Source organism: Cucumis sativus, chromosome 2 (genome assembly GCF_000004075.3).
Source record: "Cucumis sativus cultivar 9930 chromosome 2, Cucumber_9930_V3, whole genome shotgun sequence".
Lineage (NCBI taxonomy): Eukaryota > Viridiplantae > Streptophyta > Magnoliopsida > Cucurbitales > Cucurbitaceae > Cucumis > Cucumis sativus.
Genome location: NC_026656.2, coordinates 10,382,064 through 10,394,596, shown reverse-complemented (window position 1 = coordinate 10,394,596; position 12,533 = coordinate 10,382,064). Strand labels below are relative to the sequence as shown.

At 28.4% G+C, this 12,533-nt stretch overlaps 2 protein-coding genes across 2 annotated transcripts; both read right to left on the bottom strand.

Annotated features, from left to right (window-relative positions):
* Positions 1 to 751: 751 nt before the first annotated feature.
* On the bottom strand, positions 752 to 1,870 carry LOC101211209 (repetitive proline-rich cell wall protein 2). Its single transcript, XM_031880847.1, has one exon. It carries the CDS (start codon positions 1,868 to 1,870, stop codon positions 752 to 754), a length of 1,119 nt encoding a protein of 372 aa, XP_031736707.1.
* A 7,199-nt stretch (positions 1,871 to 9,069) lies between these two features.
* On the bottom strand, positions 9,070 to 9,620 carry PRP1 (proline-rich protein). The gene is given in 1 exon segment (NM_001280702.1): positions 9,070 to 9,620. A coding segment is annotated over 1 exon segment (279 nt). The 5' UTR covers positions 9,591 to 9,620; the 3' UTR covers positions 9,070 to 9,311.
* Positions 9,621 to 12,533: the final 2,913 nt, after the last annotated feature.

Here is a 12,533-nt window from a genome sequence, read left to right as displayed (position 1 = left end):
AAAGAAAATTATAGTCTCCAAGAACAAATTTAACTAAATTAATTTACAATTCTTAGAACCTCTAGCAAAATCATGGTACGATGTTTTGTTCTCATTCACATGCTTTCTATAACATATTTTAAGAGGTCATCAAACATAGAATTACTTCATACTAAAAATAATAGACTTTTTAAAGTTTTCGTAATCAAACCATTGAGAAAGAAAGAGGCACCTTGTTGGTTAGTGTAGGATAACAACTTTAAATTCTTTTGAACATATTTCTTAACCATAATTTAATAATCTTTAAGATTCCTCTTAGTTGAATTTGATTTAACTTACATTAATTCATACACCCTCTTTAACTAGTGTTTTACACAAATTACAGCGATCAAGAAGTTTGTGGTTTGAGTTTATTTATTTCAATGATACACTAAAAAGACAATACCTTGATAATAACATTTAGGAGTAAGGCTCACTCAAGACAGAGAGGATTATAAATACAATGTGGGATTGTAGTTAAGATTTTATTATGAAATTTCCAATAAGTGAAAACATGAAAAATAGACCAGAAGAGTAAGTAGAAATAATTTCTGAAACACCATCAACAAGGTAGAAATAATTTTGGAAACGCCATAAACCAAATGGCCTGCTCATGCTCTGCTTTACAAAGAAGAAAGATGAGCACAATAAGCATAGAACATTGAGTAGCCAAAAGCTCTTATTTATATATGCTAATTCAGCTTAATTAGGTTGCTTCACTCAACACACGAACTCAGTTGGATGGTGGCGGATTGTACGGAGGATTGTAAGAGTATGGTGGCGGTAGAGATGGTTTGTCAATTGGCACTGGCGGTTTGTGTATGGGATCTCCTGGATGTTTTGGAGGTTCATAAATTGGACCTACTGGTTGTTCGGGTGGCTTGTAAATTGGAACAACTGGAGGCTTTGGTGGCTTGTAAACGGGAGCCATTGGAGGCTTTGGAGGCTTGTAAATTGGAGCTACTGGAGGCTTTGGTGGCTTGTAAATTGGAACTACTGGAGGTTTAGGTGGCTTGTATATTGGAACCATCGGTGGCTTTGGTGGTTTGTGAATTGGACCCACTGGCGACTTTGGTGGTTTAGGTGGCTTGTAAATTGGAGCAACCGGAGGTTTAGGTGGCTTGTAAATTGGAACAGTCGGAGGCTTTGGTGGTTTGTAAATTGGACCCACTGGTGGCTTGGGTGGCTTGTAAATTGGAGCAACTGGAGGTTTAGGTGGCTTACAAATTGGAACTACCGGAGGCTTTGGTGGCTTGTAAATTGGACCCACTGGCGGCTTGGGTGGCTTGTAAATTGGACCCAGTGAAGGTTGAGGTGGCTTGTAAATTGGAACTACCGGAGGCTTCGGTGGCTTGTGAATTGGAGCAACGGGAGGTTTAGGTGGCTTGTAAATTGGACTCACTGGTGGCTTGGGTGGCTTGTAAATTGGAACTACCGGAGGCTTCGGTGGCTTGTAAATTGGACCCACCGGCGGCTTTGGCGGCTTAGGTGGCTTGTGAATTGGAGCAATGGGAGGTTTAGGTGGCTTGTAAATTGGACCCACTGGTGGCTTGGGTGGCTTGTAAATTGGAGCAACTGGAGGTTTAGGTGGCTTGTAAATTGGACTCACTGGCGGCTTGGGTGGCTTGTAAATTGGAGCAACGGGAGGTTTAGGTGGCTCGTAAATTGGAAGTATTGGAGGATTTGGTGGTTCGTAAATAGGAAATACCGGAGGTTTTGGTGGTTCGTAAATAGGAATGAATGGTGGATGGGGAGGTTGAGGATTGAGGATGTAATCACCAACAACGGGCTTGGTGAGAACCACGGAGAGTAACCCAAGAAGTAGAGCTAACAAGTAGTTGGAAGAAGACATGTTTGTGATGAAGGAGCTGGAAAAGAATGCCGCCTGCATTTATAGAGACAAATTAACCTAAAATATATATTAAAAACTATTCATTCCTTTTCTTTTCATTACTATTTAACTTTTTTTAAAATAGGAAACAACTTTTAAGCCTACCAAACACCATTTTAGTTGATATGTTTATGTGCTTTATAAATAAAATTATTAGAATATTAATTGTGCAAAAATAAGCACAGGATAGAAGATCTTGATACAAAACGTGTGTTGATTAACAAACATAATTTAATATTAAATCAACATTTTCACGTTATTAAATTTGTATTCAACTTTTGTCAATACGAGTGTAGCTTAGTTGACATAAATATATATACTATATAAAAAAAATTATTTTAGTTTTTTTAGATAAAGTTTTTTTATCGACCTCTATCAATGATAGACCGATATCGATTTCTATTAGTATCAATGATAGACTTTTATTAGTCTTTATCACTAATATAGACGGTGAGTGATAAACTTCTATCTGCGTCTATCTAGACTTTAAATTGTAGAAAATTTTGTTATAACTTGTAAAGAGTTTGATCCATTTTACTATCGTTAAAAAGTTACCTTTTTAAATGAACGATTTAACAAACATAACATAGAATTTATTAAATTTAATATCAAGTGATCCTTCAACTTTAAATTTTATGTCAATCGCTCCTATATTTCTTTTTGGTTTTGCTTAAATATTTTTGTTGAGAAAAAATGTCGAAGGTGTAATTATATGAAATTAATATAGTAACTAGTGCGGGTGTTTGAGTTTTAATTAATAATTTAGAGAGATTTATCATGAACGTTACAAAATCAACAACTAACCAATACAAAAACATATAAAGTTTGACAAACAAATATACGTAGCTCATCTAAGAGTGTATTAGTTACATCTCAAAGGTTATAAGGAGAACAATATTATTAAATTTAAACATATGGAACGTAACAAATTGAAAGCCTTCCAACATATTAGAGTTCTCCTAACACTCAAAAGCTTAATTAATACAAGCTTGAAAGTTGATCCATTGCCAAAAAGTTTTATGTATACATACATACTTTAACTAAAAGAATAGATAAGAAAAAAGAAAAGAAAAAGGTGTGAAATATATAATAGAAATAAAATAAAAGTAGATGTACAAAATTTGTCGGCAATGAAGTGTGAAATTTATATTGGACAACTGTAACTTTTATGGGTATTAAAAGAGAGAAAAATCCAAAACATGTACCATTACATATATATATATTGGTGCAAAAGTCATTCATATTTCAAACTTTTGGTTCACTTTTTCAATTATTTGGCTATATTTTAATATGACAACCTAATCTAATAATTCATATCTACCTTTTTCTTCTTCTTTGTTAAAATTAGAGGTAGAATTTTCATTACCCAAATTTATTGTGCTAAAAAGAAAGCTGTCAAAGTATTAACTCCAATATATCAATATACTTAGCCTAAATTAAGAGTGTAGTTTGCAACCTTATGAATGTCGGTTATGGTGGAGATTTTGGTAATGCTCATGTTTATCTATCTTTCTTTCTTTTTTTTTTTCTCTCTCAAGAACAAAATTAGATTGAATTGTTAGCAATGGTATCATGTATTTAGTTTTCTTGGATAATTATTTTAAATAGCAAAATTGTTGAGAATGTGTATAAATTTAGTAGGATGTCACAGTCTATTAATAATAAACAACTATTGAGATTACTATCTATCACTAATAGTCAATAGATTTCAATAGACTACTATTAATTATAATTGATGCACACCTTGTGAACGTTACTATCTATTATTTGTAATTATTTTGATTAATTTTATTATATTTTAAAAAAAAAGTCTTATTTAAATCAAATGATAATATTAGTAATTCAAATACAACTGGAAAATAAATTAAGTAGTTGTTTGGAGAAATAAAATTAAGAAGGAAGTGTTGAGAAGTAGTATTTGTTCCAAACTGGAAAACATTTATAATGGAAGCGGAAAATTTTAACGAAGTTGTTAGAAAACTAATTCACAAGTAATATCATTGAGATAATTCTTTTAATTTTATCCTAATTCAATGCAAAGGTGGTTTTTGGTCGACTAAAATCTCCACAAAATTTTGTATAACTTAATTCAATTCCTGTGTGAATCTAATAAAATACTAATTAACAAAAGCAATAATAAAGTAAGAACACACTAGAAATCTTGACATCAAAAAACTGTCTCACTAAAAATTCCTGACCGATAGTCAAAATTACCGCAATAATCGAAGTAACGTGTACAATGAATTCTTTCTAGTCACAACTAGAGTTATATAAAATTATATCAAAAGTAACAATCTACACAACAAAAAATAACAAATAATAAATTAGAATAACTTCAAATAGGTGACAAATAACTATTCACTCAAATCTGATTTGAGTAAGTAACTCCAAATAAAATTTTCATTGTCGGTTTGAAGACACTCATGCCAAGAATACACTATCAAAATTTGAGCTCAATTCGACAAGTTGATTTGACAAATGCTGTTGAAGTGGAAGGCAAAAATTTTCTCAAATTTACTCGCTCTAGTTAGGTTCTCTCAATCGATGATGTATTAAAAAGTTGTTGCCTACTTTGTTTTTATAAAATAAAAAACTAATTCTTATTAGGAGTATTTTTAAAAATAAAAAATAAATTAAAATATTTACAACTTACACCAAAATTATGGATTTTATCAATGATAGTCTTCTATCACTATAGCATATCAATGATTATCGGTGATAGAATTTGTTATATATCGTAAATATTATATAAAATATGCTATTTTTAAAAATTTCTCATTTAATCTGACGGACCTTTCGGGACTTCTCACTTTAAAAGTGAAATAACTTAACACAAATCTTCCTTTATTAATTTCATTTGGTGAAGGAATTGTCATTTCAGTTGATTCTTTGTTGATAGATTCGTCAAAGACATAATGAATCGAATATGTTGACGAAAAATCTACCAAGAGAGGAAAATGAAATAAAGAGATATTTGATGAGTTATTTTACCTTTTCTAGTGAAACCTCAACTTAAAAGCAATTATATTGATTAACTAAGTTGTTAATTATATTAAACAGTCACTGTTCGTGAGACATAACCACACAATTGTAAATGAAAATTTACTAGATAACACATAGTCCAATAATTGTTGCACTCTAAATAAATTGTCCTCAAAATTATACTCAATAATAAATTACTTGCAATTAATCTGGATAAAGTTTTGGAAATTTTTAACTTTTACCAAAGTAGTTTTGAAAGTTTAAAAATTAAATTTATAATATACTTATATTGCACGTTGATATGACTCGGATTTGATTTGATCACTCACGAAGGGAAAAGGAACAAACTAACTAATTGGTCCTTGAATCATACAAACAAATCTTATGAGTTGTTCGCACGAGATTTCCGGAGAAATTTAATTCGTGGATTTGAACTCGAGTGTTGATGTTGTATTTTTGTTCATTTGATGCGATGTGGTTCTATCTCTAGAATTTGATCTTCTGATTCTATCTCTACTGGATGCTTACGCTTAATTTGGAGGAAGCGGAGCACGTGATGTTGTTGAAGTTTGTTGAACGTCTATGCTTGATTTGGAGAAGCGAAGCACATGATGTTCTTCAAGTTGGTTGAATGCTTACGCTTGATTTGAGGAAGCGAAACACGTGATGTTTTTGAAGTTGGAGTCTTGGAAGAAAGTTTGTATCTTCAAAGAAGCTTCAATTTTTTAGGATGATCGATTTCAGGAGTTAAAAAGTCTTCTAGCTCTTGGGAGAATTCTCTCTAAGTCTTCTCAAGTCAAAAATTTACAACCCCTACAAATGAGAAGAATTCTTCTATTTATAGAGTTCACTGGTGGGATTTATGAGCTTAAACCTGGTTGATCCATGGACTAGACCTATGGACTTAACCATATGGATTTAGGTTATATTTAGTCTTTGGGCTCAATTAAGCTTATTTTTTTAGTTTAATTGAACTTAGTTCAAGTAAATAATATTTAATTGAACCAAAATGATTAACTTAATCCAACGATTAAGATGAAAACATATGACATTATTAGAATGACCAAATTTATGTTTCTTTTTCAATTCTTTAATTTGGGGCACATGTCAATTTTAATTAGTCCCAAATTTAATTATTTGTACTTTTCATCGTTAACTTAATAAATGATGTGGCAATTTGTGATTGGTCTCAAATTTTCTTATTCAACATGAGTCTCCAATGTATTTAATATAATTACGTTAAAGTAATCTTGACTTTCACTCGACACGTCTTGTACTAAGAAAAGGCAAAAAATATAAGAGGCTGCTACCGGACATAATTCTGAAATTTTAGAGTCCGTTTGATAACGTTTTTATTTCTTGTTTCATGTATTTGTTTCTTTTTTATTAAGAAGTAGACGTGTTTGACAACGGTTCTTATTTCTTATTCCTAAATATCAAAGAGCATTTCTCGAATTTAGGTAAAAATTGAGAAATTATGGAAAATATTTTCTCACAATTGTGTTCCCATTTTATTTAATTTTATTTGTTGTATTTTGTAAAATGTGTAGTTAGCTCATTGGTATGAGAGGTTGGAGTCGTGCTTGAAACAATTTTCGTCCCATAAATCATGGGTTTAGTTTCGAACATTGATCATTTATTATTAGTTTTTCATATTTAGTTTATTTCATTCTTTCCGTCCCTTATTAAATTTTTTCATATATATGTTTTATTCTTTTTCTTCCTTATTAATTTTTTATAATTTTCTAGATATCCATTATTAAATCTCATTGATATCTATATGAAAAAATCTAGCTATCCATTTATACAACTAGGAAAAATCTTACAACCAATTAGCTAGAAAATGTGTTATCTTTCCCCACAATTGACATGTCAATAAGTGGGGTAGAGTTTTGATACAAGCACTGACAAAAAAGAAGAAAAGTAGAGCCAAAAACCATTGGAATCAATTTCAATCCTGGAGAGATAAACTCTAGAAGGGCAAACGACACCATTTTTATAGTCATGGTGTTAGGGTGTAGTGCCACGACGTTGACAAAAAATTTATGTGCAACTCAAGTTCGGTGTTATGTAATTAGGGTTTTTACTTTGTTGAAGGTTATAATCGAGTGTCACTATGTTGTGTAGTAATCAAATGTCACGGTGTTATGTGATTTTCTTCAATTTATGAGTATTCTATAGTATGAGAAGATAAAATTAATCGATATACTGTCAAAATTCAATAGTGTTTTATAAATTAAACTAAATTGATTTGTTTATACTAATTTAGATAAGTTAGTGGACCAAACGATCTTCTAGAGAGATTTTTTCTATCATTAAAATAGGATTAAAATTGACTCGACTCATGATACGTAAGAGTATAAATCATATACATAACATCATTTACATCATTAATGGCAATGTATATACTTGGAAATAGTTTTAGAAAATGGTACCAAATCTCATATAAAAAAAGTGAAAATAAGTTTGGAGCACGAGAAAAATATAATATTAAAATAATATAAATATAGTATGTAAATAATATAAATTAAAAAAGAAAAAAAATAAGGAATTCTCAAAATACTCCACTTAACTCGATAAATTTCACTGATGTATATATAATTTACTAAAGCCATCCAATAACACTGCTGAGAGGCAATTTGACAAATATGAAATAGATTATATGATGACTAAAAATTGTTATCTTCAAGATTTTTGGCAAACAAGTGGGAAAGGTAAGAGGGTGACACTGAACGTAATAATAGACATCTATATTTATGATGGATTATAACTAAAATAATAGTGAGTGATGGAGAGAGTTATGTGAGCATGTGAGCTTATCTTATAGTAACGTCATGCATGACTGAAATGAAGTCTGAAGTTATGAACAAAAGCAATATATAATCATAAACGATTACACAATATTAATATTTTAGACTGACAAAACACATATCTGTGATGGGATAGAATAGAGAGTTGTTTTTTTTTCTTTTTTTGGAAATAGAAATATCAAATGGAATTTTTAACTTAAAAGGTTCATTTTTATTTTAATATCTTTTTAAATATAAAACGGGATAAAACTATGTTTCAAAAGCTACTAGTAGCTTTCTATAACACTTTTAAAATTTTCAACATGACTTGTGTTTTAAATTAAACACTTCAAAATGTATTACAAATACAATCAATTTTTGGAAGAAAAAAAATTAGCTTGTTTGTTAACATTTTGATTGATAATATTGTTCTTTTTTCTCATTTTCAACTAATAAAAATAAAATAGAATAGGGTATAGTAACTGTTTTATTGTTTGTTGTTCTTTGTTTTTTATTATTAAATGAACATAAAAATAATTGTCCAACAAACAAAAAGCAAAAATATGTTTGGTAATTATGAGGTTTTAAAGGTAGGAAAATGGGTTATGCTAGCTATTTACAAGCTACAAGTTAAGAGTAAAAACTTATATATTGGTTATATCCAAATAGGTACTAATAGAAGTAAACTAATATTAGAAATTGATACAAGTTTAACATTGATAAGCGTTGGTAGAAGTTTATGAGTGGATAGAAACTAATTGAATTCTAGAAAATAAATCTATTATCTTTTATGTGAGTGATAGAAACTCGTAGAAGTCTATTAATATTAATACTATCAGTGATAAAAACTGTGATACAAGTAAATCATTATTAATAGAGGTTGATAAAAGTACTTTAATATTGTTTATCAATATCTTTCTTTAAAAACTGTGATACAAGTAAATCATTATTAATAGAGGTTGATAAAAGTACTTTAATATTGTTTATCAATATCTTTCTTTACCATTTATGTAAATAGTTTGACATTTTTTCTACCTATACAAATTTCTCAAAACATATAATTTAATTAGCACGAGTATTTAGTATATTTTAGTTAACGTAAGTGTTATTCTTATCATATAAGTAATTAGTCGTCTCTAATCTTAAAAGGAAATATCTCGCTCTCTCATTCAATATATCTTAAATGTTTTTGTGTTTCTAAATTAATTAATAACTCGCATTAGCCCTATGAAATTGTCAATTTAAATACATATATTAATTTGATGTGTATGTATTAGAAAAAAGATCACTTCAAAGTTCAAATCTCTCTCCTTACATGTTGAATTCAATACGACTTTCATATCACAATCTTAAAAGTAAAAAAAGAAATATTAACAGAGTTGACGAAAGTAGTAAATTTATTTAAACTTTAGATTATTATACGATAAGGAAAGCAATAATAACGTAGAGACAAATAATACAACAATATATCAGAGATATAAAGTTTGGATTAACACATATTACATAAGTGCCAACTTCATGAGCTTCCAAGTATTACCCTAGGACTCGGAGCTTATAGCACCACTTATTTATCAAAGAAATTAAACAGATGCCACATTGTCCATGGCCACAACTTTTGTTTTGGATGCCATTTAGTGAGAAGAGGGTGGGTACTTCTTGTATGGAGGGCGTTTCTTATAGGGTGGATACTTCTTGTAGGGTGGCCTCTTGTAGGGTTTCTTGTAGGGAGATGGCCTCCTGAAGAATTTGGATTCTTCGTTTGGATCAGTGATGGTGGTCGGGAGCTTTCCGTGGGTGAGGTCGGTGGATGGAATACGTTCTTGGTTGGAGTTGAAGGGATGCTTCAGTGCTTGAGTTGTGGTAAGAAGCACAACTGCGAGAAGAAGGAGAAGAAAGTATTTGGGAAACATTGTGGCTTTTCGAGTTTGAGTTTTGCCTATTGGGAACCTCATACTTTGTGGCCTTTTATAGCAATAGATGGGGTTATTTTTTTTGCCATTAATGAGGTAGGTGTTTTGAGGACAAGTTTATTACATTCAAATATTTTTAACATATTAGTTTATTATTATAATATTTCAATAAGTTGAACTTCGTTTAAATATTTTTTTTATAACGTTCACAATGAAAAATATTTTTAATGATAAAAGTATTTAGGGGTATAAAAAATTACATATTCAATCAAGTATAGAAAAATTTGTTATTAGTATCTATTAATATTATTAGAATTAGAAATTTTGATATATTTAATTTTATAAATACTTTGATTTATTTCTATATTTGAAAAGTAACCTTTATTATTATTTTTAAAATAATCTCAAATATGTGGCAACTAACTATCTATTCAATTCTAAGTGTAAATGGCTCCAAACAAAATCTCCACCTTCTAGTGGAAGTCTCTCATGCCAAGAACACACTATTAAAATTTCATCTTGATCAAAACCCGAATTGATTCTTAAATGACTAACAAACACTGCTGAAGTGTAAGGCAAAATTTCTCTCAAATTTAGTCACTATCATTAGCTTCTCTTGATTTGTCTGCGATGATGTATCATAAAAAGCTTACGGCTCGTTTGTTTTTATAGAATAAAAACGTAACACTAATTTTATGAGGTTATTAGACTAATAATAAGAGATATAACAACATTTTTATGGATCATTTTGAAAAATGACAAAACTATTTTTTCTTCTGAATTTTAGCAAATAACATTTTTTTGCACGTGCATGTTATTTTATAAAATACCAAAATATCTATCTTCTCCAACTATCATTATTTCGTTTCTACATTGTAATTAATTTATGCTATGTGTTTACATTGTAATTAATTTATGTTATGCGTTTATTAGCGTTTAATTATTTTTTACCTGAAAAATATATAACAACTCATATCATATTTTTTTTTTATTATCATGGGACTCAACTAATTGATTCAACTTTTTAATAACTTTATTCAATCTTACTAACTTCAAAATAACCAAATTAAAATTTTGAAATACGGTTATTGAATTTGAATTTCAAAATAACCCAATTGAATTTCAAAATTAAAAAATCTCAACTGATATCTTATCTCAAAATAATGGCTTGAATATTAGGATAATCAAATTATTATTTTAAAAGTGAAAGAATCTCAACATTAATTTTATTTTAAAATAAATTTCAAAATAACCAAATTATAAATGTTAGAATGTCAGAATTTCAACGATTGATTTTTAAAACGCAGTTTCAGAATAATCCAATTATTATTTTGAATTTAGGAGAATTTCAACAATTGGTTTTATTTCAAAATAAGTTTTAATATCAAAATAACATTCCTTCATTAAATTATAAAAATAATCAAATTATTATTTTAAATTAAAATTTTCTTTACTTTTTATTCGAGTGAGAACTCGCTTATTTGTTTTTCAATGTTTTTATTAAATTCTAATTAACTTATTTTAAAAATATAACATTATATATATATAATTAGTTCAATATCATTAATTCATATAATGATGTAAATGAATTTAAAATAAAAAACAATTACATTGATTATGTTTGAAAAGAATTTTATACCAAAACATGTTCATTTCACTTAAAGACATTAATTAAATTATAATTTCTAGTTTAAAAGTGTAATTAATGTAATTATTTTAATATATCGCGTTGTAATCAAAAGTTTTTTTATGTGTAATTAACTTGTGATATACAATGATGAGTTTATAGTATAATTAATTTGTGATATACAATTATGAGTATGTAATTAATTTCAATGTTAATAAACTCTATCATAACCTTTTCCTAATATCTCGAAATTTAAAAGATATCAACAACTTTATTCATTTTTTTTATTTCGTTAACATTTTCCTAATATCTCAAAATTTAAAAGATATCAACAACATTATTCATCTTTTTATTTCGTTAAAGATTTTAATAACTTTATTCATTTTTTTATTTCAAAATAATCATAATATTAATTTTTATTTGATAAATCTCAACCTTTCTTATTTCAAAATCTGCTGAATCTCTTGTCAACCCTTAATAATTTGTATATTTAAATTAGTTTTCTATTTGATCTTAATTTATTTTTAAATTTTAAATTTTAAATTTTAAAATTAAAATTAGTTTTTATAGTAAGATCTTAAATTTTCCTTTATTATTTGGAAATTAAAACCTAACCCTTTTTTATTTCATAATAAGTGGAATGTTTCCGCCCTTAATAATTTAAAAATTAAAATTAGTTTTCGTATTAGATCTTAATTTATTTTTTAAAATTAAATTTATTTTTTCATTATAATAGGCTAAGATATTGTGTTTCTTTTTATATAAAATCTCTTAAATTTCATCTACAATTTATTAAATAATTAATATAAATAACTTTTTTAAAAAAATAAGCTAAAATTTCCCTTCGAGACAAGGAAGATAACTTTTGTATCTTTTTATTATGAGTGAAGGTTTTTGTTCTTCCACCCTAAGCATTTGAGATTGCAAGTTGTAAACTTAAAAATCAAATATGGAAGATGCAAAATGAAGATATTGTTTGCATGCTTCAAATGTTTATATTCTTCTTTTTTAAAATACATGATGAAGATGAAACTGAAACTTCAAATGGAAGAGGGTGGAGATTGGGGTTTGCTCGCTTCAAAGTGGAAAGATTAGGTTTGCCTGCTCGAAGAAGATGAGATAAAAATTAAATGGAAAACAGAGACGAAGGAAGATTTTCAAAATGGAAGATGAGAAACAACGAAAAACAAAAATCGTTACAACGCGTATGAAAAATGAAAATGAAGAGTTCTGACTTTGATCGTGGAAAATGAAGATGGAGGGTTAAGATTTTGATTGAACAAGTATGTATTCATGATTTATTAAAGTGTATTTAT